Here is a 25,914-nt window from a genome sequence, read left to right on the forward strand (position 1 = left end):
GTATGTTTGTGACTTAGACATGGAATTCTACTTCCTTCTTACTCAACCTGAATGTTAATTTTTTGAGAGTTTATGTTCAGCTTTCATGATTTTATTTATGCTACCTTCAGTTTTTAATATACCTTATGCCAGCTTGGTAATTGAAACTGATGATGTTTAATCATCATGGTGCAGTTCTAAATTCTGCAGATGAAAATGTATAGTAATAATTAAACACCTGAAGGCTTTTAAAGCAAACTTTGAACAAACTTCAAGATATCCTAGAAATCTCACTTTTGGAACGAGGTAGTTTCTGAGGGCTGCTTAATTTCACCAACCCTGAGCAACTGTCTTCTCTTTTAAAGAGTTCTGGCGAACTTCCTAAGGAAGCAGAAGGTTCTTGGGTGTGTCTGTGCTATTAGAACCAGTTTTCAGCTGTTCAGGTTGAAGGTCTTATCTGATGTCTTAAGTGACAGATCACAGAGAGGAGGTGCTTTGGCTCACTGGATTAGGTGCAAGATTCACAACCCAAGTGGTAATCGTTGTGGTAGCATCTTTTTTTAATAAATGTGGGCAAGTCCTGTAACTCTGCTTCCTTACCTGTAGAATGGAGATAAGATATTATCTATTTAATAATTTGAACAGTCAATGGATAAATGTTATTGCAGGTCCCCAAAAACATAACTCTGAGAAACATTTTCTACTAGTGTAATTCTGCTGAAGTTGCTGCAGTTACACAAGCGAAACCCTTGATGTTCTTCCCCATCCATTTTCATATTTCTGTTTGGTGAGGCTTGAGTGAACAGAGTCCCAACCACTGGAGAACTGGTCTTTCCAGAGTTAAGTGCTTTTCACTGAGCTTCAGGTAAAGAAAGATTTGATTGTTTTTTATATTTAAAGTAGAGAAGGTATGACAAAAATGTTGCCCTGTGAGTGGAACCAAGGTAGAGAGTATGTCAGGGTAAGGCAGGATGGACCTGGATTCCAAGTGGACTTAATCTCTAGTTGATCAAATGTACTACTTAGGAGTAATTCTTCCCTCCCTGCTACTCCTAGGAGCAGCATGGGTCAGGGAAGCCCTGAGAATATTTTTGACTGCATTGTCTGTAGTCAATCCTAGATTGCAGAAGGGCAGGAGAGGTCAAGTACATCTTGATGGAATTGGGTACTTCAGGTTCTTGTGTAGTAAGAATAAACCTGGGGATTTGGGGTTGGTTTTTTTTTTAGCTTCTGTGAAGCTTTGACCACAGTTACTTCTAAACGTTGCATAATTTTGACTGCATGAGAAGTTGGTTGAAATTAGCCTACTCTATACTTAATAATGCCTGAACAATTTTTCTGTGTGTAGTCCTTAAAACCACTAAAAACCCTTTTTTTTCTGAAGGTACGGCGCTAAAGAACATTATTAAAGTTTGCTCTAGGATAGCTGGGTTTTTTTTCTTTTTTTTTTTTTTTGTGAGCTTCCTTATGAACATAGGTGCACTAAACCATGGTGGTTGTTGGTTTTTTTTGTTGTTTTTTTTAACTTTTCAGACTCTGCCATGTTTGGTTCGAATGTGTAGTAAGGAAAGACTGCTGGAGGAGCGAGTAGAAGGAGCAGAAACACTGGCCTATTTGATTGAAACAGATGTGGAGCTCCAGAGAATTGCCAGCATTACCGACCACCTCATTGTCATGCTTGCTGACTACTTCAAGTATCCCAGCTCAGTGAGTGCAATCACTGATATCAAGAGGGTACGTTTCCTTACCCAGTTCTGAAGCTTTGAAAAATGTGCAAAAAGAATGGGCTCAGGATATTTTTTTATTCTATTTAAAGTTTCTGTTTGGGTTCTTCAATAGAAAGGTGACCACAGAGGTCCAATAGGACTTGATTCCTGCTGCATGTAGTCCCCAAATCTTTGCTTGCTCACTGCTTTTTCTGGAGTCTTTATTATTCAAACTGAAATTGTTGTGGTTATCTGGACTTCCCAGCCTGTAGGAAGGATGCTGCCATTCCTCTAAGTCAAAGGCAGAGAGATGGGTTATGGGTAGTTTATTATAGCTTAACCATACGGGTTTCATTACATTTTACAGAGAAAGCAATCAAGTATCAGGCTGAGACATCTGTCACGTTTCTCCTTTGCGGAGTTTAAAAGGCTTACCTGCAGGAACCAGTACATTTCAGCTTCATAAAAGAATAACAGTCTATGTGATGAGAGATCAGCTTAAATTCTTGCATCAGGCTTGTGAAAAATGTTAAGTTCAGAGACGGTCTGTTGTGTTAAAGCAGAAAAATATGTGGATGTCCTGTAGCATTGCATAATATGAGTTATCTGCACTTGCAAATGGTTTAATAGACAGAGACCAGATAGACCAGATATACCTTGGAGACTTAGTTTCATAGGTGTTGTACTAGGAGTTCTCATCTGTGAACTTTTTTTACAGATTTGCATACACTTTCTAAAGCACTAGTGGATAAATCAACTTCAGAAGCCAGATTGTTTTTGATATTCTGCACAGGGAAATACCCATTGCCTATTCCCTCCCCCTCATTACTGAGTCTGATTTCTAGAAAGTACCCCCTGAAAAATGGATTACGGAGCCTTGGTTTTTCTCTGAAACTAGCCCAAGAAGTAGACTCATTTCTCTTCATACTTTTAAAGAATGGGATTGATTCCGCATATAGAGTTGCCTTGAATTCTATGTAAATATACAAATTATATATAAAAAAATATTAGTTGCAGTATAGAATTAAATAAGCAGAAGGAAGTTTAGCAGCCAATTGGGGAGTAATGGAATTTGGCTGTAGCATCAGGAATATGATTAGGTTCCAAATGTGAGTGGGGCAATTATAAATATTATGACATTGCTGTGAGTGTTCAGAAAGTCTGTAAAAAGTCAGCTGGGAAGCCAGGGTGCTTACTTTGTAAAGAATGATTTGAATTACACCCTGTAAGGTAAAAGCTACATGAGGATTCTGTCAGAGTACTTGTCTGTTTTAAATATTTTTAACAATAATATAGTACATTCGGCTCTGATATAGCGGCACCAGAGAGAATTACTCGTACAGCTTAATTTTTGACAGTTCTTTTATTTCAGTGCTTTGCTGTCTAATACTAGCATTTTTCTGGCATTTTGTCTAGAATTTAAATATTGCATATTTTTGTGGAACCCTTTGGTACAGAATCATAGAATTATTCTCACTGGACCGAATGTGATGAGGTCCAAAAGTCTTAATTTTCTGTTCAGAGCAGGGTCAATGCTGAGCTTTGTTGTGCAAGGCTTTGTCCAGTTGACTCTTGAAAACCTGCCAAGAATGGAGATTAAACAACCTCTCTGAGCAATCTCTTCTGAAGTTTGACTGCTCTAGTAGTGAATTTTTATCTTTCTTATATCCAGTAAGAACCTCTCCTGTTTCAATTTGACTATTGTTTTTCCTTCTCTTGCTGTGCACCTCCATAAAGAGTCTGGTTCCATGTTCTCCTTGCAGGTGTTGAAGGGCTGCTCTTAGGTCTCTGCTCAGCCTTCTCTTCTCTTCTCTTGGCTGAACAAGCCAGGGTGCACCCCATCTGCTCCTCCAGGTCTGCTCTCCTGAAGTCGAGGCTCTGTACTCTGCTTCTTCCCTTTCCACCCTTCTCAGGAACTTGAACACCACGATTTTATGATCCCTATAGCTGGTGCTCCCATTAATTACCATAACCCCAGGCAGTTTTTCCTGATTTGTGAGCAGCCTATCCAGTAGTGCACCACCCTAATTCACCCCTCTAGCACTGGTGTTAAGAAGTTACCTTCCAGGAACCTCCTAGACAGCTTGCACCCTCCTGTGTTACCTTCGCAGCAGAAGTTGGAAGCGAACATCCACTTTAAGATAGAGGTCCTGTGATTTAGGAGACTGGCTTTGGTTCCTGCTTTTGCTTCCATGCTCTTGATAAAACTTCCTTTGATGCTCTCCCAATTCTTTCACTTCTGCTGGCTTGTTCCTCTATTCTGTTGGGTAAATAGGAATAGTTTTTGCCTGAATATGATCTGGATGGAGTTGTAACTTAATACAAGTGGTTTGGCCTCAGATTGTTTAAGTTGCCTTGTCTATAACTCAGCAGGGAGATTAACCATATTCTTAAGTTCAATTGTGTTCCGTTGGTAAATGTGGATGTGAGCTAATGGAACAGCAGTTCATTTGAGTTTCTGGCTGCCCTTGGTGTGGTAGGCAAAACCCCTGTAGATAAGCCCTAGTTTGCAACAAATAAGAATATCACACCTGTAATTTTTTAGTGTCAAAATTTGGTATCTGTGCTTTATTTAAATAGCTTGACCATGATCTGAAGCATGCCCATGAACTGCGCCAGGCTGCTTTCAAGCTCTATGCTTCCCTGGGAGCAAATGATGAAGATATCCGAAAAAAGGTGAGCCAGTGAAAAACGCTAGTGATCCGGCAAAGGCGTAGCTGAAAGTTTTTCATTCTAGTGTAAATAGGTTGAAATGAGAAGGCTGTATTTCTGTTACATTAATATAAACTTTTGGATTGCACTTTCTTTGCATGGGATTTTAACAAAAAATAATGTCTTGCCATAACAAGATATAAGAGTAATGTTTATTTATGTAAACATCTTCAGAGTGATGAACTAGCTTCTCACAATAAATTGTCTTTCAACATCATGCAGTCCTTGCTACTCATAAGGAATATTGTGGCATACAAGTAATTTATGAAACTTGTGTTCTGAGGGACAGAATAAACCTCTGTTGTCAGGTATCCTATTATAAAACAAATGTTTGTTTGTTTTTAAAAATAAAACTGGAAAGTCTAATCACATTGGGAAACAAAAGTCAAAATTTGTTCCACGATTCTGAAGTGACCAAGGGGGCTTGCACTATCATAACAGAGCAGTGGGCGTGAAGGAGAACAAACTCTTTCCAAACATCACAGGAAAGAGACTGGATAATTGGAGCACTGGTATAGTTAAAAATTAATGTGTGGGAAGTCGAGGGAAATTAAACAATGAATGATTAAAAGCAGCATTTTTTTTAAATTAATCATGGAGTTACTACATGAAACATGGCAAGTACAGGAAGCAGGAGAATTTTCTCAGTTTATTTGTTGGTTAAAGGGGGGAAAACAGAAGGAAGAAAGATATGGACAGGAAGGAGGCAGGAAAAATGTTGAAAACATAACTAGCAGGAAGATTTATCAGTGGGGAACCAATCAGGATCTCCAGAAGTCAAACCTATCGACTTCTCTTTTGTTGCAAAGATGAACTTAGTTAATAGTAAGGATCCTTATTTTTCATATCCAAGCATTGTTTTTAATAAGTGGTGGGTGTGTACATGTCAAAGTTGATTTAATATACAAGTGCCATCTTTCATCTTGGTATTAACTCCTTTTTATCCTAGTCTTAAGTGCTTGTGCTGGCCATGTCTAAATATGGCAGATAAACTGCTATATATATTTTTCCAGATAGCACTTCAACATGTCTCTAATCTGTAGTTCATATATATTGTGTGCACTCACACATGTTCTCTTTTGTTTTAATATGACATCAAGGGTAATTCATATTATATATATAAAATCCAAAACAACCTCTTGTTCCTTGATGATTAATAAAATAATTTTGAAAGCAGTAGTGGAGCATAGAATGTAGATATTTTTTTTCCTAAATGGTATTGCAGATACACACTACTTCCCACTTCATCTGGGAAGAGAATGTGTCTTGCTGTTTTTAGCTAGTTTTTATATGCAATATTTAAAATCTTGCAGACAAAAACAAACTCATGAATGCTCATATTATTCATACAACATTAATTCTTCTTTGCTCCAGATCATTGAGACTGAAAATATGATGGACCGTATTGTTAATGGCTTGTCTGAATCTGGTATCAAGGTGCGATTAGCTGCAGTCAGGTAGGAAGCTTTTCTGATTCATACAAATACTTTTGTCTTGTCAAAGTCTGATGCTGCACTTACTAGAATTTCTGCTCATTTTTCAAAAGCTAATCTGAAGTAATTTCTACTGTTGGAAAATTTATTGGGGAGATTTATCCTGGACTAGTACAATATTTTCATTTTGCAATTTACAGTCTAATACTTAACAAAATCTTTGTGTAGAAGCAATGTATATATTACATTAGCGTATGGTATGTTTCACAATGAAGCTTTCTTTTCCATTACAGATGTTTGCACAGTTTGTCCCGTTCTGTACAGCAGCTCAGGACGAGTTTTCAGGATCATGCTGTATGGAAACCTTTAATGAAGGTAAGTAAAGAAAAGTCAAGTCTCAGCTACTGAAGTGTTCTGTGCCATTAACAGGATGTGGTATCTGTTCAATTTGCATGTCTTTCTGTAGAATCACAATAGAAATTACCTAGATGTGGCGACACAAGTCGAGATGGGCTCAAAACCACTATATCTACGTGGCTGGATTCAGACAAAATGGCCAAAATGGCGTTTATTATTTTTACGTATTGCTTATATATCTTAGATAGTACATGTGTCAGACCCTGATAGGCTTTCTGTCGTCGTCTTCTTGCTTGCTATTTGCTGTTGCTGTAGGTGCCCGTATGCTGCGGTTCTAAGTTCCGTTTTTTCACATCCTGTTTACATACCTGACATTTTTGTGGCTGTCTTAAAGGTACATGACTAGGTCTTTAAAGTAAACTAACTTGTCTGCAGACCCTTACAATTCCCCCTGTTTGTTTTTGAACAGCTAGTACCAGGTTTGCTGTGCGCTGCAGGGCCCTTTGCAAACACGACAGCAAACAAGGCAATAACAAACAAACAATCCTGCCAATTGAGTGAATTGATGCCAAAACCCCCAACATTTTCTCGGATTTTGATAACATGTTGCTGCAATGGGGCACCTAAATCCATGCAGCGCATGCCATCAAAATCCTCACAGCCATGTCCCTGAGTCAACAACAAAAAGTCAGTAGTTGCTCTGTTTTGTAAAACAGCGGATGATTTGCCACGAGTACATCATGCGAACAATCCCAAAAGGCTAGAGGTTTGACTCTCATTCTAAACTACCTAACAAACAAGGTGATTTAACTCTTCTAATGCTTTCCCTGCTGCTGCTCTGGCTAAGAGAAGAGCTGCTGCAATATGTTCCCATCTGTTCCATAAATCAACTACATCATTACATGCTTCATCTTAAAGCTATTTTATGTTTAAGCACATTATGCTTATCAACATGTTCACGTGTTGATTTATGCGGATGCCATGGTCCCATCATGGCCTCCTGTTACATTAGCATCTACATAAAAACAACTATCGGCATTCAAAGTGCCAACAATATCAATTTCTTGTGGTTACATTATACAGAGGTAACAGATTATCACAAATATCAAGGCTTTCAGTAAGATCCTTCATTCCCCAGAGCCTTTACTGAAATCGTATGTTCAGCTTTTGCGCAATAATGTCTGTTAACACACATTTCAAGGAAGGGCACGCCAACCAGGCGCGTGTGGAACGGTTGACTGCCTTGCACCACAGACACACCAAACCAGGATGGGTTCAGTTGCTGTGCTAAGGAGACCACACATCAGTTGTTGGGTTGACTGGCGGCAGCGGTGCTCCCATGATCCGGCACGCTAAGCTCAGGCTGCACACAGCGAGCAGGTATCCATCACGGGCCTTCATCTGTAGAGACACAAGCATAACCTCTCCGCCCAAGTTAACAATTCATCGGTCCTGACCAATGCCCGGTACAAGGGTCTTTCATGCGCACCAAGACGCCTTTGTGCTTTGGCTGCTTGTCACCAATTGACACAAAGTGCTGCAAAATGGGAGGCACCACATGGTCAACTGAGATTTTCAATAAGTTCAAAACATAGCATGCTTTCTCTGAACATGCCTCTGGGGTCATTCCCTTCATTCCCCCTTTTCGTTTTTCAAGTAGGTGTTTAAGAGTACCATTCATGTGTTCAAGGGGGAATGGGGAATACCAAATTTGTGGGAGATCCCCCACAGGGAAAGGAACTGCCTGACAGACTTGGAGCTATAGGCAGGTCCATTGTCTGTTTTGATTGCAAGGGGGATGCCAAGCACAGACAAAGCACATTGCCGGTGCCGAATGATGTCACGACTGGTCTCACCTGTGTGGGCAGTAGCAATCATTGCAGCAGAATTTTTATTGTAACATGGACATATTTTTGTCTGCCAAACTTGTTGTAATGAGTTACAACTGTTTGCCCAAGTTGTAAAGCTTGAAGGCCTCTAGGATTAACTCCATAATTTGGCACAGAAGTAACGTTTTGACAGTCTGGATAGGCTGCAACAATACTGCATGCAGCAGCCTGAGAGGGACCCTTTTGACCAAATTGATATACAAGGATCGCCAGTTCTGATGATAGAATTGGTGGGCTAACACAGCCTGCTGGTGGGCATCAGGAACGGGTACTGACAGAGCCACAGAAACTAGAGCATCAACTCTAGCACTGCCTTCAATTCCAAAACCGGGTAGGGAAGTATGGCTGTTAACATGCATAACATAAAATGGAGAATGGCATTTCTGAATTTCTTCCCAAACTAAAGTCAAAACTGTAAAAAGCTTGGGATTGTTGACATGGCCAAGGACAGCCATCTCTAACTTGGGAAGGAGGGCTGCCACACAGGCTGAATCAGTAACAAGATTAAGAGGGCCTGGGAAGTAATGAAATGCCAAGGCCGCAGCCCTTGGATCCCCTACGACTTGCGGGGATCCTTCCTGATATGCAATTTGGGAATGCCATTGCCCATTCTGTTTCCAAGTGACTGCAGCTTTTCCAGTTTTTCCAGACCCGTCTGTAAACACTGTGTCACCTTTGACTGGTCGTCTCTGACTTAGTTGCCGTGGCTGCAAAGTGAGATCTACAGTCATTTTCAGAAGTGGATGGTGGTACTGAACTTGCCCTTGAAAACTGGCAAGAGCCACTTGAAGGGCAGTAGAGTTTGACAGAGCCCATTCAAAATAGAATTGTTGTACAGGGATAATCACAGCTGATGGATCAACTCTAGTCAACTCTGAACATCTTTTTTGGATTTTTATGATCAAATCGGCAACACATTTGTACCATCCAACAACAGTTTTCTTAGACTGCAAAGGCAAAACCAACCATTCAGGCACATGCAGTGGATCTTCCCCAGCGTGGTTCCACTGGGCCAACATAGTATAAGGAGAAGACCATTCCATTAAAATAAAACCACTTAAAGGAAGTGTGATATCTACACACCACACATGTCGTGCAGAGATCAACTGTTCAACTTCTTTCACAAGTGCCAAGACTGCAGCCGCTAAATGCCTTGGGCCTAAAAGATCTGTGTCTCCTTTTAAAAGTTGCAAAGGTAGTTGCATTTGTTCATTAGTAAGGCCTAAAAAAGGCCATAGCTAATTCAGCATTCGTGCAAGCTTTTGGACATCATTCAAGGTCTTTACATCTGGTTTCAATTGGATAGTTTGTGGAGAGACAGTTCTCTTCAGCACATTCATGCCCAGATATTTCCAGGGCTCTTGTCTCTGAAATTTTTCAGGAGCTACAATCAATCCAAATTCTGCTAAACTATGTCTGGCATCCTTCTCAACTGTCTCCAGCAGCTCTTTTTGATGGTGCTGCTAGCAAAGTGTCATCCATGTCACGATAACAGTAAACATCTCTGTATTTGTCTCTCGCTGAGCTCAGGGCTTGGGCTACAAACCACTGAGAAATGGTTGGCGAGTTTCTCACGCCTTGAGGCACCGCAGTCCCGTGGTACCTTTTTGTGGGCTCAGAGTTATTTCTAGTTGGTACTGTAAAGGAAAAGGTAAAAACCCAATCTTCCAGATCAATAAAATGTCCCACTCCGTTGGTATCACGGTGGCAGACGGCAATCCCAGCTGCAAGGCCCCCATAGGGGCCATCACTGCATTGGCTTTACACAGGTCATGCAACAATCACCCTTTACTTTTTTATCACAAATACAGGGGTGTTCCATGGGCTATGTGATTCTTCGATGTGGCCCGTGTCTAATTGTTTGTTAAGTAATTCATGCAGGGCACACAGCCTTTCCTGGGGCAGGGGCCACTGACCTACCCATACCGGTGTGTCAGTTAACCAAGCAGACCAAGGGTAGGGGGCTTCACTGCTGCAGTACAGTGGCCCCAGTTAAAAATCCGTGGTTAAAACCCAAATCCCCATTGTCCTAAACAATCTCAGCCCCACAAAGCCAGTGGCGCGGTGGACGTTGGCAGTCTGTCCTTCTTGCGTTTTGATCTGTACAGGTTTCACAGACAAGCAGCTAGTAGTCATGCCCCCAGACCTACGCCTCCCGCTGCGTTATTTACCAGAGGCCATGGAGGTGGCCGGTCCTTGCTTGATACGACAGTGTGTCTGCTCTGGTATCCAGAAGGCCACTCAACTTCCCTTGTGCAGGAGTGCCTCCCAATAATGCCAGAGTGCAGGTCAGGTTGAGTCCTTGTGGAGATAGTCCTTGTGTCCAACACACCGGAGGTATTCCTGTGGAGCCGAATCCTTCATCACCCCGCCATGCAGGCTCTGTTCAGGGAGCAACTCACAAAAGGCACAAGTTGAGCAAGGTGTCTATTTTTTGGGATTGTAGCAGGAGGCACAGGTGTAGAAATGAAGGCACATCCTTCACCTGTAAATTCTACATCAGTAACATCAATGTGGACTTGGATGTTTTGTGGCCGGTTGGTGTGGCGGCGTGCGCCTCCTCGCACTCTTGTGAGCTTTTCCCTGGCCTGCTAGGCGGAATCCTTCTTTATCAAAATCAGAATGACATTGCTTTGCAAAATGACCTTTCTACAGCGGAAACAAGTAATTTCTGCTGGGGACAGTCTGGGTTGTGCCACGCATTATTTTTTGGAGGGGCAGTCCTGTTTACGGTGTCCTGACTTACCGCAAGAGTAACGTTGCATTTCCGCAGCAGCCATTACTGCTAGCTTGTGTTCCAAGGTACCTACCTTGGCACAGGCTGATCGCATAGTTTCTAAACTGGGTTCTCCTGGCAATCCTTCTATTACTTTTTGACAATCAGCATTGGCATTATCTTTGGCTAATTGCCTTACTAGCATGGCACGCCAGTGAGGGTCAAACACTTGAGAGGCAACAGCATGTTGCAACTTTTCCACAAGCAGCAAAAATGGTTCTTTGGGGCCTTGCTTAATTGTTGTATAACTCTTTTTTTGGCTCCGCTAGTTGCGCGGTTTTCGTTATTGCTTGCATGCCTATATTTTTGATTTGATCTAATACTGGGGTGGGCCACCGACCGAGCCCGCTGCCGAGGGTTGGCAATACTGCCCGGTGCCCGTCAGCGCGTCAGGCCCTGGGCCAGCCCGGGCATCGGCTCGCGGAAGGTTTCTGTTGTGCAGCGCCTGCTGTTCCGCGGCTGCCCGCCAGGTGGCGCGGAAGACCGCCAGTTGCGCAGGGTGGCACATGATCCGCGCCAGCTGGGAAATACCGAAAGGGGACAAAGTGTGCGTGGTGAGCAAGCGCAACAATTGCATTGGAGCCGGCGAATTCGCCCCGTGCTGAGAAACAGTTTTATGCAAGTCCTGCACTATTTTCGAAGCAAACGGTACATGAACGTTAAGGTTATCAGCAGCCGTATCTCCTGTTATAATAGGGTACGGATGCAGCGCAGTGGTGGAAGGAGTAGGAACATCAAGGAGTGGTCTGCCTATCTGTTCTACTAAATCTCAGTTCTCCTCTTTTAGTGTCCCATCTTTTACAGCCTGCCAGAATTGCCGAGGGTCGTGTGGCATTACCGTAATGCTGGATACTGGATTTCTACCACCTCCACATTCTTCACTGCCTCTGACTGATAACCTTGTCGTAGCTGGACATGATTCCAGATTTTTGGCATTTCCATCGTGCGGGGGCAGGGGAGGAACAGCGGGGGCAGGCAGGAGGGGAGAAGAAGCAGGGGGAGGAGGAAATGTTGGCTGGCACAAATGTCAGCGGAACTCAGGGGGGCTGGGATCGGTCCGCCAAGGTTTCTGCTTATTGTCCTTGTCCTCAGAACCGCTACCAAACTTAGGTTGATGCTGTTGAACAGATTTAGGGGCTTCAGGGCATTAAGGAGTGGTGCCTGGTAAGGGGCATGGACTCTCCCCCTCCCCCCCCACCTCACCCTCTTGTCTGTTGTTTGAAGGGGGATCCAGGGGAGGTTTGGGTGATACGCCCCGGCTCATGTCTTGCCAACTTTTCAAGCCCCGGCTCGCGTCTTGCCGACTTTTCAAGCCCTCCACAGCATCTCTAAGCAGTCCCCATGTAGACAAAAGCCCCAACACCTCCTTGTCCCCTTTCACCATAGCTTCTAACAGTGTTGATCCTAAATTCTCCCAGGTCGACACGCTAAGAGCAGTCACAGTGGACGCTTCTACTCTGTGTCTCTTGGCCCACAATAACATAGGTCTTAACTGCAGCCCATGTAAAGTAGTTCCACGCTTCTGTAACACTAACTTCCAAATTGACAGCACCATGGTATCTTCCTTAGATAAATTAGACCCCATGTTGTCCCTGGTGGCTCACCTTACCGGCATCACGTTCTCCCGGCATCTAGCAGCTGCCCGCTGTGCTACTCCTCTTCACCAGGCTCTGTCTCACCAGTAACCCACTGGTCACAGTCTCAGGATCTGCCCTGATGCAAGTTGAGACTGACTCAAATCCAGTATATCTACGTGGCTGGATTCAGACAAAATGGCCAAAATGGCGTTTATTATTTTTACGTATTGCTTATATATCTTAGATAGTACATGTGTCAGACCCTGATAGGCTTTCTGTCGTCGTCTTCTTGCTTGCTATTTGCTGTTGCTGTAGGTGCCCGTATGCTGTGGTTCTAAGTTCCAGTTTTTTCACATCCTGTTTACATACCTGACATTTTTGTGGCTGTCTTAAAGGTACACGACTAAGTCTTTAAAGTCAATTAACTTGTCTGCAGACCTATACCTAGAAATCAAAACTCCATTACCTTCTCTTAAGAGAGTTGTAAATCAACAAAAGCAAAGAGGACTGTGATCCATGATTGATTCTTTTTTTTTGTTGTTGTTGGTTTTTGATTCCTTGTTCTTTGTTGTGATCAGTGAGTGAGGCTCAGTTATCCCTGATGTTTATGTAGGGCACTAGGTGGGCTCTATCTCCTTTCATTCCAGGCTCAGACTAGATGGCACAGTTCAGACTTTGTCTGTACCCCTGCGTGAGAATTTAGATCTGCGTTTTCTCCTGTAATTCTGTACCCTCTAGATCTCATTGCAGATTCTAAAATTGAAGACAAAGCGCTCAGCAAGACCTATAAAAAGACATATTTTAATATAATGCAATTACCTGCAAGATTAAATGAGTTCAAAGTGTGTAAGGTATATATCATCTCTCATTCTGTAATGTGACTGTCACAGAGTGCAGGTAAACCAGTTTCTCAGTTTCAACATCTTTTAGACCTTGAAAATGGGGAACAGACAAAGTCTGCTAGCAAGAAGCCGGAAAGCTTGGGCTGTATTGACACCCATGAGAATCACCTGAAGTGAGCTTGACTTGTTCAGAAGTAAAATGGCCAGACCAGAGAAAGTGTTGTTGCAAGTCGTGAACTGATGAGCCTGATAACGAGGCAGTTATGAGCTGACTGTACAAAGCTTCGCTCGAGAGCCTGGAAGGAAGGAGAGGATCATTCAGTTATTTCTAGTGGTATTTCAATGTGGCGTATGATGCACAGACTCTGGGAGTGGATCTAAGGCACAAAGACAGTTTATTAAAATCAAGCAAGCCTTTTATACCTTTGCAGGAGGCTGACATGTCAGTCTGTAACTATGCTCAGTAATTTTCCACTCTTAGCGCTTTTTTCTATTGCAGACACAGCAGCTTAGCAACTCCCTTTATCTACAAGGCCACAAGCACTGCAGACTACTCCGTATCTTAAAGTTTCTCTTCTTGCTCCCATGGCTTCCTTCCAACAAGCATAACTGTGCCTCTCTCCCAAGGTCGGTTTTCGCTCACTGACACCGCTGAGCTAGCTCGAGACATAGCCACATTTCAATACAGGAAAGATGCCTGCTGGGCATACTACTCAGTGACGTTTTATTCAGGCCTGACTTTCCTTTGTTCTGCTTATGTTCTAATTCTCACAAGTTGCAGACTTAAGAAAATCTTACTCACTAGTTATACTATGTTCTCTGGCCATCTTCTTGGCCACAGGCCAAGAAACTTTCTCAGCCTTTTAGGGCTTCTAATTCATGCAAGCAACATAAAGTATGGGTCTACTTTTTTCTACAGTTTCATGATGGAAATGATGGGGAAATTATTTTCTGACAGTATACAGAATACACTTACTACAAGTTAAGCATTCATCCTTAGATGGGGTGTGTGAGTTGTGATACTAATCCATGGATGTCTAATTCATTAGTCTTATTGGGAGGTCAAGGGAGATTTGATCGTGCAAGTTTTGTGCAATTGCTATAGTGTAATAATCCCGTGATTCAGGACTCATGATCATCACCTGAAGGGGCTTGGAGGGAATGGTTTGAATACTTTAAGAGTTTGCGAAAGGCCAAGTATGAAAACATCAAACCTTCGTAAATGTAAAACACAAACCCAACAGGACTGATTGAAGAAGCACAACTAGCATAAAAGGAGAGCCATGTAAAAAAACAGAATGTAGATGTCAGACTTCTATGTGAATGCAGCTGCTGGCAGTTGTTAATTTTGATTTGTGTTAAATAAGCTGAAGTCAGAAACTTGTCTGTTCATTCCAAAATGTGAAGAATTATTCTTAATAGAAAAATAAAAGTAATGTTAAAATAATTTTCAGTCTAGATTAATAACAACTACGCAAGTCCATTCGCTCTCCCCTAGCATGTATAGCTGTGTGAGCCATGGAAGAACAGTGTTTAAAACTATAGGACTTATGTATATGTATTTTAATGCAAGCTGCTGTAAATGCAGTAGTTGTTAGTGTTTGCGGTTTGCTCACTGCTCTGAAACAAAAGGTGGTACAGAATGGCCCCTCCGTTCCCCCTTTCTTTGCTGGAGGAGCAGTTGCATCCTCCATGCCTGTTTCCTCACTGAGTTTTCTCAGGACATGCAGGGGGATGCTCTGTTTGACAATGGCGTATGTTGGTTCTGCTGGAGATCGAGGCACAGATAAGAGTGTAACTTGTTCCAGGCTACTTGCTTTTCACAAAGGATTGTCATGGGGATATTTGACGTGTTGTGCTTTGCACAAGGTACAGAAATGTTGAGGAGGCTCCTCCTGGAGCTTCCTCCGCTTTTCTGTAAGCTGTGATACAGAAGTGCACTGCAGGACACAGCCTGCTCTCTGTTGAGAGAATAGCTGCAGAGCCAAATTACAACTGCCAGCACACGTGTGCTTTGCATTGCAGGGATCTGTTCCCACTGATTTCTTCTAAATTGGGCCTGAAAGCTCTTAAATGCAGCTTCTGTGAAGGAACTTTGTGTTGCTCCAGCTTGTCACGTATGTGTATCATCACAGCAACTTGAATCAGCACTGTCTGGGTATGCACTGCTAGCATCAAAGCATCTCCTAAAGTATGGAATATTGATGTACAGCATAATTACAGGTTTTCCATTTCAAACTGATCCCTTATCCTACTAGTAAACAGAGATTCCTCACTCTCCCCTTTGTGACTGCAGGTTTTACAGAATGCTCCAAATGAAATTCTCGTTGTAGCATCTTCCACGCTATGCAATCTTCTTCTGGAATTCTCTCCAAGCAAGGAGGTCAGTATTTATCCAGAAATGAAAAAGAGTTAATAGACAAAAGTTACATTATACAATGGATAAGTAAGCATAAAGGTGTCTTAATTGGTAGCCACTATTTGTGAAGTGTTCTAGAGCTGCAGTGTTAGGCAGGCTGTATCACTAATAGTTTGTGAATAGAAAAACCTCAAATCATCTGTTTACAGTGCTGTTATAGTTAAATATGGTTGAACGGTTAAATGTAGTCTCTAAAGAAAAGAATCAGATGCAAAATTTTGGAGGTTTTTTATTTGTGGAATACTTACCTAAAAATTGATATGGAAGAAGAAAACAAACTGATAATTGGAAATATGATCCATTGTCTTAGAGACTTACTGCTGTAATCTTGAAAATGGTGGCATGGCAGAGTTGTGGGTTTTATTGTTCTTGAATGAACGATACAGGATATCTGTTCTTGGTTTCTGCAATGTCTGTATTTCATACAGATCATACATACATAACAGCACTTCATAGCAATGGAAAATTCCCCAAGTCTTAAATATTTCTTAATTACAGGAAACATTTGCAAGGTTGTATATGTGGGCTCCTGCGGGGCACTTCAGATTACCTTGGTTTGATCCATTGATCTTGGTGGTTTTAGTCAGGTCTGTGAGACTGAATATTAACTGAAATAACACAAGCACAGTTCACTGGCCTGTGGGCTTCCCTGTTCATACGACATATCCCAGTCAGTGTAGTGTTTCCACTTCACATTGGATTGAAATACTGCATTTTCTGTCGGGACATGTGGTTCATGTAAAAAACATCATTGCCAAAACAAAATATGCAAAACAGAGGCATATTTAGAAACATTGGATTTGAAAGCATCTATAAACCACCTGATCTTTATTTGATATATCACCTTTTTTTCCCTATATAGTATTTTGAAAATTGTATGTAAACTACCACTTGCTTCAGAAAATAAACAAAGCTGAAGCAGATCTGTATTTTACCCTGTAAAAGAGCTGAGTCAAAACCAGTTTTGCAATGTCTCCCCTCTGCTGTGGCTGTGGAGAAGTTCCTAGGAGCCAGCCAGCTACCTGATCCATCGCAAAATCACTGGCATTGCAGGGCACAAGTGCTTGGGACCAGGTGAACTTTGGCATAAACTGCTGCTGCCTGCAGGGTTCTGTTACAGTCCTGCTGCTATTCCCTGAGACGAGCCTGTTCCTACAAAGTGCTGTCTTTTCCACACATTCCTGTTTTCTGATTAATTCAGCTCTTAACTGGGTTAAAAACCACACAACTTCCCCAAAACTCGGGTAAAAAACTTCACTGCTTTTGAAGCAGTAACTTCTGGAAGAAAGGAACACCTTAAATACTAGAGTGGAATAAGTCATCAGACGAATCCTTTTAGCACGTGAGCTGTTCAGGTCTTAGGTAAAACTAGTACTGCAAATTTGGTTCAGATTGAAAGCGGTTATTCCAAACTTAACTCTCATTACATTAGTCAGCTGGAAAGAAAAGGTGCGTGATATTTATCCTGTCATTTAAAGATGTGATGCTGCAAGGTTTTGCATTTCAATCTGATCATCAAGAAGAGTCTCCGGTTTTCTTCATTATGCTAAAGTTTTTCTGTTGGATTTTGGTTTGATCTGATTAGTAAATGCAAAGATTAAATGTCAACAAAGATAATCAAGTAGCTTTCGTTGTCCGTAACCTCTTTTAAACAGTTGCATGCATCCCGCTTGATACCCAAAAAGATGTGATTGCTCAAGGAAGACTGTTTTTGGAGAGCAGTCCCATGCTGAAAGTTGTTGTGGAAAACCTGTTTGCTTGTGTGAGTGTGGCAGATGTGCGTGTAGTATTACAGCAGTAGGGGTGTGTGTGTGTGTGTATATATATATACACACACACACACACACACGTGTATGGCCGTGTGTATACATGTACACATGCACATGAGAATAAAGCCATCTTGATCTGAATTTTTCCTTGAAAACCTCCCTTTTAATGCTCATGAATATAGGGTGTGGCTTGGCCAGCTCATGTGAGTGGACTAGACATGTTGTATACTCAAGAATAAGATAATAAGCAAGCCTTTTTTGTATTGTATTTACGTTTTTGTATATGTGTAATTAGTCTAAGTAGTGTTTTAAAGACATTTTCCTCCCCCCCCTCTTCATTTCAGCCCATTTTAGAATCAGGAGCCATAGAACTTCTATGTAGTTTAACACAGAGTGAAAATCTTGCCTTGCGAGTGAACGGCATTTGGGCTTTAATGGTAAGCAGAACACACGGATGAAATACTGCTCGTGATTTTGCTTCTTAAGAAGTTTGTGAATGTAACTTAAAGAACTCATCAGTTGTTATTAAAAATAACATCACTGAAATCCGGCTTGTCTTTCCCACCTAAGTACAGAAGGAAAACAGTATCAGCCTGGAACACTTCATTAGTTAGTCCGTAAAATAAAATAAAGACTTCAATTCTGATACCAGTTTGGTTGCCAGGGTCATTCAGGGAAACAGTTAAGTAGTGTCAGTAGCATTCCAGGGGACAAATAAAAGCAGGTAATAACGAGGTCAGCCATAAGACTGTGTGGGAATTTAATTCACTGTGTAGCAGTTCATAAAAATTATGACCTTTGCAAGATTATTTAGGAAGGGACATATGTTTGCAGGTAATAGTCTACTAGAAAAGTGAAAGCCCAAGTTCAATGTAGAAATTCAAGCAAAAAATATCTGTCTCTTTCAGAACGTGGCATTTCAAGCAGAACAGAAGATCAAATCAGATATCTTACGAGGTCTGAGTACAGAGCAGTTATTCCAGTTGCTTTCTGATTCTGATGTAAATGTTCTGATGAAAACTTTGGGACTGCTCAGGAATCTTCTGTCTACTCGCCCAGTAAGTAGAGCTGCAAACACACCTTCTTCTGAAAGCCGATCAAACATGGAAACAATACAATACCTTTTTGTAAGACAGGTTATTTTTCTTTTTAAGATTAATGTTCCACATATTGCTATGACTGAGGCCTTTGGATTTTTCCAAGTAGCTGTAACCAAATGTACAAATCTGCATAAGAAAGCATTTGAAAGTGTTATCTATGTCCACTGTAACTTTGTAATTATGATCAAATATAGAGCTAGACAGTTACATTTAATGTTCAATTCCATTGCATTTAGCTTTCAGCAAAATTATTTTCCTAACAGTCTTTCTGTGAAACTTGTCCAGAACAACAATAAGAGCGTTGCACTGTTGAGTCAATGTGTGGAGCAGTGCTTAGCTTAAGGATACCTGTGTTTCTTCTTTCTTGACACCTGAAATATTTCTGTTCTTACCCAACTATATAGATAGTACTGGCTTTTTGAATTTGACTGTGGGACTGTGCACTTACAAAATGCATACGTTCATTTTACACACTGAAATAAAATGGTTTGAAAATGTAAGCCCATGAATTGTTTTTGACAGGGAGAAAGAGATATTGGTGGAGGAAAAGAAAGGGGTAATCCCCTGTGAAGAACAGAGGGAAAACATGCAGCAAACATTTGGCAAGCCAACATTTTTGTGGGGGAAAAAAACCACGAAGCCTCTACTGTGCATTTATCACGTATTGTGTTTCTACCATAAAAAGGTCACTGCAAAAAATCTTCTGATATTTGTACTCGTTGAGTCTCAATAAGCTTCATAGAAAATTAGCTCTGTCTTAATGTGAAAAGATATTTAATAAACACTCATTCATTAAATTCACCCTGAGCTCTTGACAGCAGAGTCTCATTATCACTTAAGGTGTTCTTAATCTGAAACTACGTACCAGCTTCACCTACTTTCTGTAGTATGTTTTAGAGCCAGGACCAGCCATTCCCATTCTCTGTCCAAAACTCACTCCAGAAAAACTCATCCAGCAGCTTTCGAATGAGGTCTCGTTATTAGCAATTTTAAGAAGTCCTACAAGAATCTCTAACGCCTTAAAAAACTGTAGTGTGTCATGTGGTGGTAATCTCTGGTGGCTGTTTGCAGTCACTCTTTGAGTTTTGCTATCAGTTAATCCAGTAGATCGAGTTTCATCTTTTTCTGTTACGCCTAATGATCATTTTTATTTTAGTGTAGGTGTTTATCATCTGTGATCAAATGACCTTTTACCTGTAAGTCTTTTAACTTGAGACAGTTTTCCTAAACAATAAGTAACGTATATGGCTAATTTCTCTGAACCCTCTCAGACTTTTGAAATGTGGATAATCGGACCTGGTCACAGTGTTCCAGTAAGAGTAGCAAATACCAGATAAGAAACCTCAGTTTCCTTACCCCTCTCTGATAGCTCCCTGTTACCAGAAGTGGTTCTTTCTAACTGCAGCGTCATGCTTAGAGCTTGGGTCCAGCAGGATTCAGTCTTCAGACTGGCCTCCGTGCAACTGGGAAACCAGTGTCTTTTCTACAGGTTACAGTGAAATCAGAACCAAGGCCCATATGTCTCAAACAAGACCAAACTTCAAATGAAGAGGAATATTATGAAGTGTTTATGCTGTGATAAGTTCTTGCTTTTGGGAGACCTTGCTAGGAGCTAGGGTCTTTGTGCGATGTTGCTACTCTTTACTTAGAGTAATTCAAGTAGGAATGCCCCTTCTTTGTCTGGAAAGTTATGTTGATTGTATTTCATTATTGCTTTGGCAGCACATAGACCACATAATGAGCACTCATGGGAAGCAAATCATGCAAGCAGTGACCCTCATTCTGGAAGGGGAACACAATATAGAAGTCAAAGAGCAGGTACTCTTTGTTTGTTTCATGTTGTCTTGGCAGAATGAAATTTAAGGAACAGCTAAGAATGTTTACTCTTATCAGCTTGTCTTTTTTGTTTGGGGTTACGATGAGCTGTGAATATGTTCCTGAGATCTGTCAGCTTAACTTTAGTACCTACAGGAGTGCTGTTCTTTCTAATGGATTATTGTAAATGTATTTGAATTGTATTCAGAGTGGTTTTTTAAATGTCGGTTTGCTAAAGAGGAGAGCACGGTATGTGAGAGCAGAAGAACTGAACCTAAGGCAGTTGCATGGCAGAAAGGGGACAGAAGGAACAAGGCAAGAGAAAGAAGCCAGTATTTCACGCTGGGGAAAGCATGGTTATTTGCTCCTGTAGCAGCCATTGGAGCAGTCAGTGATGAAGAACACAGTCATCAGCCGCCTTGTGGCAGTAATGCGTGTTCTGCTGGGAGGTGCAGGAACTCAGCTGTTCTTGGGTGCCTACAGGAGCCAGCAGCAATTAGAGGAGGAGAGATACTAGCAGAGAAATGAGTCGGCTGGTTTAGCCCAGGAAAAAGCGGGAAGGAACATGCCCTGACAAATTAAAACTTAAGCAGTATACAAGAGAAGAGGGAGAAGGGAAGAGGAGGTGGCCTGTACGGAAAACATCCCTGGCTTGGTAGCAGCTTAAGGGAGTCTGTGTACAGGGATACCTGTTGCAGGGATGCTAAGGCAAAAGTAAGAGGATAAATGGGCAGAATTTGGCTGATTAATTATTGTGACAGATAAGACAATCAGATGGAGAACCATGTTTCTTCTGCATATAGGGCATGTGGTGGTGAAGAATGGGGCAGCAAGAAGCTGTGGGAGAGTCTAGAGAGTTGCTTTGACTTAGGATGGATATTAGTAGCAAAGAGCATGGCAAACGAGTACAGAAGTAAAGCTAAATCCAGACTGGTCTAAATCTCTGCTCAGTGAAGAATGGGCTGAAGAAAACAGGCCTTTTATGGCTATTTAAGTGCAAAATTAGAAAAAAAACCCCAACAACCAAATGATTCTTAATAGATAACAAGTTTAGTGATACCATGGTTCTGAAACAGCTGAGGGTTAATGAGTTGTGTCTTTCTGAATAATTCTTCCTGATAAAGCTCTAGTGACAGGAATGGCCTTCATTGCAAGGTTCTTTACGTTGCCAAGCCTCTCAGAATTATTTTGGAGGAGAATCAGTTCTGAGAATTGCTCTTGGAAAGGGCTAGTAGATTAGGGTGGGATACAGCCTTCAGGGTTTGGGGCTTTTATACACGGAGCGTTTTTTTTTGTCCCTGTGGTGTGATCAGCAGCTTGCTTTTATTTCAGTCAAGTCATACATCCAGCACTGCCTATCTGCACGCAAGAACACATACTTCTAGCAGGACAGTACTTAAACTCTGTCACTGACAGGGCTCATCAGTATGTAATTAATTGCTTGGAAGTAACAAATCTCTGCAACTGCTGACGTGAATGTGGTGCAGCTTAGACATGGGCATCATACAGGTGCTGGTCATTCTCCAGTGTCCCCCTGTAGTCATCCCTGCACGCCCAGAAAAGATGGTTAAGTTCTTCCACAGCTCTTTGGGAAGAAATTTGTAGAGCATCTCCCAGTGCCTCCTGAGAACCAGGAAAGCTGCCTGTGCAAGTCTTAATGTCATGTGTATGTAGTGCAACATGAGCCTAGATGCTTCAAGGTTATTCTGTAGGATGGATTCTCTAATTGCCAAGAAATAACTAGATGCCTTAGTAGTTTGAGTTATCTCTGCAGGGGTGAGACTTGTGGAAAAGAAGTTATTACTGTGCTAGATCAGCAGATAGGCCTCTCTTTTTCCTTTTCCTGGCCTGAAGAACCAGACGGATATGTTTGGTTTTAGTTTTTTCCCTAGCCACTGATACAGAATAGACTGCTTTATTTTCCAGTGTATTTAATCTTTTCTATATGCTGCATGTTTCTATGAGACACTTAAAATTTTACTCATTGAAATGAATTAACGAATATTGCTTTTTAGTTTAAAAAGGCAATGTCTGCTTTTTGCCAGGGCTGTTCATCCGCAGCTGTTAACTCTTTGGCATTGGCCCCAGATGTAAGCAAGCTGGAAACTCTGGATTAGAGATAATAAAGCTAATTAAATAAATTGGTTTTTACAAGTTCAGAGCTGTCAGGGAAACTGTATGAGTGTGCATGTGATCTGTTGCCAAATAACTTAACAGTTTTTCCTCTCTTTCAGACATTATGTATACTTGCCAATATAGCAGATGGGACGACGGCAAAAGAACTGATTATGACCAATGACGATATCCTACAGAAAATCAAATATTACATGGTATGGGGAATTTGTCTTAAATGTTTTTTATGTTGCTCTTCTGCAGGAATGAAAGAGAGTACTTTAGCATTTTGTTGTGTAAATTGTTCAGTATCATGCACTTAACTTTCATATACCCAGTTGTGTTCAAGAAATCACGTAGTACAGTTCTGTATGGCAGGGGTGTACTGAAGATCTGATTAAAAGGAAAATCCAGTGGTTGCTTCCCATCAGAATGTTACAGTGACGTAAGCAGTACCTGTAAAAACTCTACATGGAAAACATCTCATGATCTTGGAAAAGGGATATCTTGTAGACCTCAATAAGTATTTGGAAGGAAGTGACTGAATGCTACTCAAGTGCCTTATGTTGTGGCACTAACTTTGAGAGAAGTTGTAGATAAGAATTAGTCTCAATTTTGCCACCATGTTTGTTACAGGATGAATGCCAAAATGTAAGTGAGAATTTCTTCATTTCTTCATCTAAACTTGAGTACTGTTTTTCTATAGAGTCATTCAAATGCGAAACTTCAGCTTGCTGCCATGTTCTGTGTATCTAATCTCATATGGAATGAAGAAGAAGGTAAGAAAGCCTCATTATTAATGCATATACAAGTTGCTATCCTGACCAAAAGGCTAGTGTTGCATAGGAATCGGTATTTGCAGTACACAGCACAGCGGGATCCAAAACGTAAAGGGAGACATCGTTATAGGCGTAATATGGAATAAGTGAGAGTGGTCAGGAGGACACTGAGGAAAGTGTAGAGAGCTGTTCTGGGGCAGGAAGGGGAGACACAAGGAGAGTGTCAGTACATAGTTGATGAGTCATTCAGTAGGGGATTTCCACCTGTAGCATTTCTGTAAAATCTAAAAACCATTGGAGAGAAAGAGAATCCTAGTAAGGGAGCTTCCAGCTTCTGAGCCTTAAGGAGGTTGTGGAAGTTCATTGTTGGAGGGAACAGGTTCACTGGAGAGGATAAATGGATTAGAAAGGGGATTTGTTGCAAAGAATTTTCCCCAGCATGGATGGCTTGAATGGGTTGGTCGGTGAGTCTTTGAAATCAGTCAAAGGACTTCTGGGTGGAACTGGAAGGAATGGGGAAGGTATTCGATAAGAAGAGTCATGGCCTGGAACAATGGAAAGCAACCAGGAGGGAGCTGCAGGATGCTGCTGCACAGAGAAATACGTGTGTTTGTGTTGAGTGTGGAGAGGGCAGCTGGAGGCAGCAGTGTGGAGCTGGAAGAAATGGCAAGGGAAGGAGTGGTGGGAGGTGATGTGCTTTGAGGAACGGTGGGGCTGGGAGGAGGACTTTCTTGGATGATTTACAGACGCTCAAGTTGACCATGCTGCTCTTCAGCAAAGAAATCAGTGTGTCTGCTTTGGTTTTGATTTTTCCCTACTGTGTGACTTACTCCATATCTCTCGGATCACAGAACTTCATTCAGTGTGTGGCACTTGGCTGCGCTCCTGGTGGCTTTCTGCTCATTAGACTGGCATTATACAGTGCTACAAGTCAGACTCAGAAACACAGCTCCCATTAAATGTTCTCTGCATCCAAATCAGAGAGATGAGAATAAACCAGGTGAAGTCAAGCTTTTTCAGGATAAAATGTGTTCAGATTTTTTGCCTTCAAAATTTTCTTTTCTTTAAACATACACATATGGAGTACAAAAAAAGAAACTCTATTTCCCTTGGGAAGCAGCCACAGCTGAGGGAGTTTTTCTGTTGCTGAGTTTGAGCTGAACTGTGTTCCATACCCCTCCTTTAAGCTGGTTTCTGCTACCACTCCTTTCTTCTGTAGACTTTTATTTTTGGTGGTATTCTCAACGATGTGACTTACTGTTGTAGGTTCACAAGAACGCCAAGATAAACTACGAGACATGGGAATAGTAGATATTCTACATAAATTGAGTCAGTCATCAGATCCAAATCTGTGTGACAAGTGAGTATAAACAAAAATCCAAAAAAGAAGACTAGAGGGAAATCTTTTTTTTATTAAAGAAGTGTCTTATTTTTGAAATCTTTTGATGATAGAAAATTTCCACAGAAAATGGCTATCATTGCAGTGCATTTCATGGTGTATAAAGAAATTGTGATGAATGCTTATTGAAAGAACAGGTTTTGAATTGATCTGGAGTTTAATGAATTTTAATGAAGTTCTCAATAGTATAGAAAAACTACACTTAAAATCTTGTAAACCAGTGGAGGATCCTCTCTGAAATCTCACTGATACGCAAATATTTGTGTAAACTTTGGACTACTAACAAAGTTCCAGAGGACTGGAACAATGGTACACCATCATGTAACACTATGAATTTAAAAGGTAATACAGGATCACCGCTGTTGTTAATCTCAATTACATTCTTTTAAACTAATCAAGTTCAACAGTAACTGCTAACATATCTGTTCTGTTACTCATTAATTACAGTATCCACACAGATAGTCTAGCTTCTTCACAAAGACATAGAACCAAAATAGCTAATGACAATTTCTGGTTTTTTATGTTCTCTCTGCAATTATCCCCACCTACAGTTAATAACAGCCTGCATTTCTTTCATGGACTAAAGGAGTTGATCTGATTTTTGGAAGAGGTCATACACAGACAACACCACTCAGAACTGTGCATTGTTTTAAAATGCATTAAATTTGGGGTTCTTGTTTTTATGGAAGGTATTCCAATGTTCTTAGACATCTTTGTAGTAAAGTTAGGACTTCTCTGTTTAAAATCAACGTCAGAATATCAGTATTGAAGGTGCTAATCAGGAACATACAGATACCAGGAACATACAGATACCAGTAAACAGGCTCACAGAAAATTACAGAAAAGCTAAATAGGGTTTTCAAACAGTGAGAAATATGAGTAAAACTTAGACCAGTAAAAATACTTTCTGCTAAATGGGCCTTGCCTGTCAACACTTAAGCCTTGGTTTTAAGAGACTGATTTAAGGGAGCTGATTGCGCTTAGCACTGTTGCAAGTCTCCGTCCCTCCTGTTTCTTCTGGCTGCCCGCTCCCACTGTTACCATATCCCAGCTCTGCCTCATCAGCCCCCTTGAGGAGCTGGTATGGTTTGTGAACACAGCAGGAAACTTGGAAGAAAAAATAATCTTCTTCTGGGTTACCGAGTAGTATCGGATCTTGGATCAGTCTGTCAGGGTCACGATAGCATGATTGGGACGCGTGGGGGACAAAGGAAGAGTAAGGCTGCTTACTTCAGGTGGTAGGAAAACAC

General features: G+C 41.4%; 1 protein-coding gene and 1 long non-coding RNA gene across 8 annotated transcripts in view; one reads left to right on the forward strand and one right to left on the reverse strand.

Moving 5' to 3' along the window:
- ARMC8 (armadillo repeat containing 8) overlaps positions 1 to 25,914 on the forward strand; it is an 85,814-nt gene that overhangs the window by 58,621 nt on the left and 1,279 nt on the right. For 4 of the 7 annotated variants that reach the window (XM_080409762.1, XM_080409760.1, XM_080409764.1 and 1 more), the window contains 11 exons: positions 1,513 to 1,713; positions 4,266 to 4,361; positions 5,772 to 5,854; positions 6,124 to 6,205; positions 15,568 to 15,654; positions 17,804 to 17,896; positions 18,368 to 18,517; positions 20,282 to 20,377; positions 22,609 to 22,704; positions 23,193 to 23,265; positions 24,532 to 24,625. In XM_080409762.1, coding sequence (XP_080265888.1) covers positions 1,513 to 1,713; positions 4,266 to 4,361; positions 5,772 to 5,854; positions 6,124 to 6,205; positions 15,568 to 15,654; positions 17,804 to 17,896; positions 18,368 to 18,517; positions 20,282 to 20,377; positions 22,609 to 22,704; positions 23,193 to 23,265; positions 24,532 to 24,625 — 1,151 coding nt within the window. The remainder of the gene's footprint in view (positions 1 to 1,512; positions 1,714 to 4,265; positions 4,362 to 5,771; positions 5,855 to 6,123; positions 6,206 to 15,567; positions 15,655 to 17,803; positions 17,897 to 18,367; positions 18,518 to 20,281; positions 20,378 to 22,608; positions 22,705 to 23,192; positions 23,266 to 24,531; positions 24,626 to 25,914) is intronic. The other 3 variants (XM_080409765.1, XM_080409766.1, XM_080409763.1) reach the window with 2 other exon arrangements.
- Positions 8,269 to 15,561, reverse strand: LOC308072679. The gene is made up of 2 exons (XR_013931740.1): positions 12,457 to 15,561; positions 8,269 to 11,969 (listed from the first exon to the last, which is right to left on the reverse strand). It is a non-coding gene; the product is annotated as an uncharacterized lncRNA (long non-coding RNA).

This window comes from Falco punctatus (assembly GCF_963210335.1).
Source record: "Falco punctatus genome assembly, chromosome: 13".
Lineage (NCBI taxonomy): Eukaryota > Metazoa > Chordata > Aves > Falconiformes > Falconidae > Falco > Falco punctatus.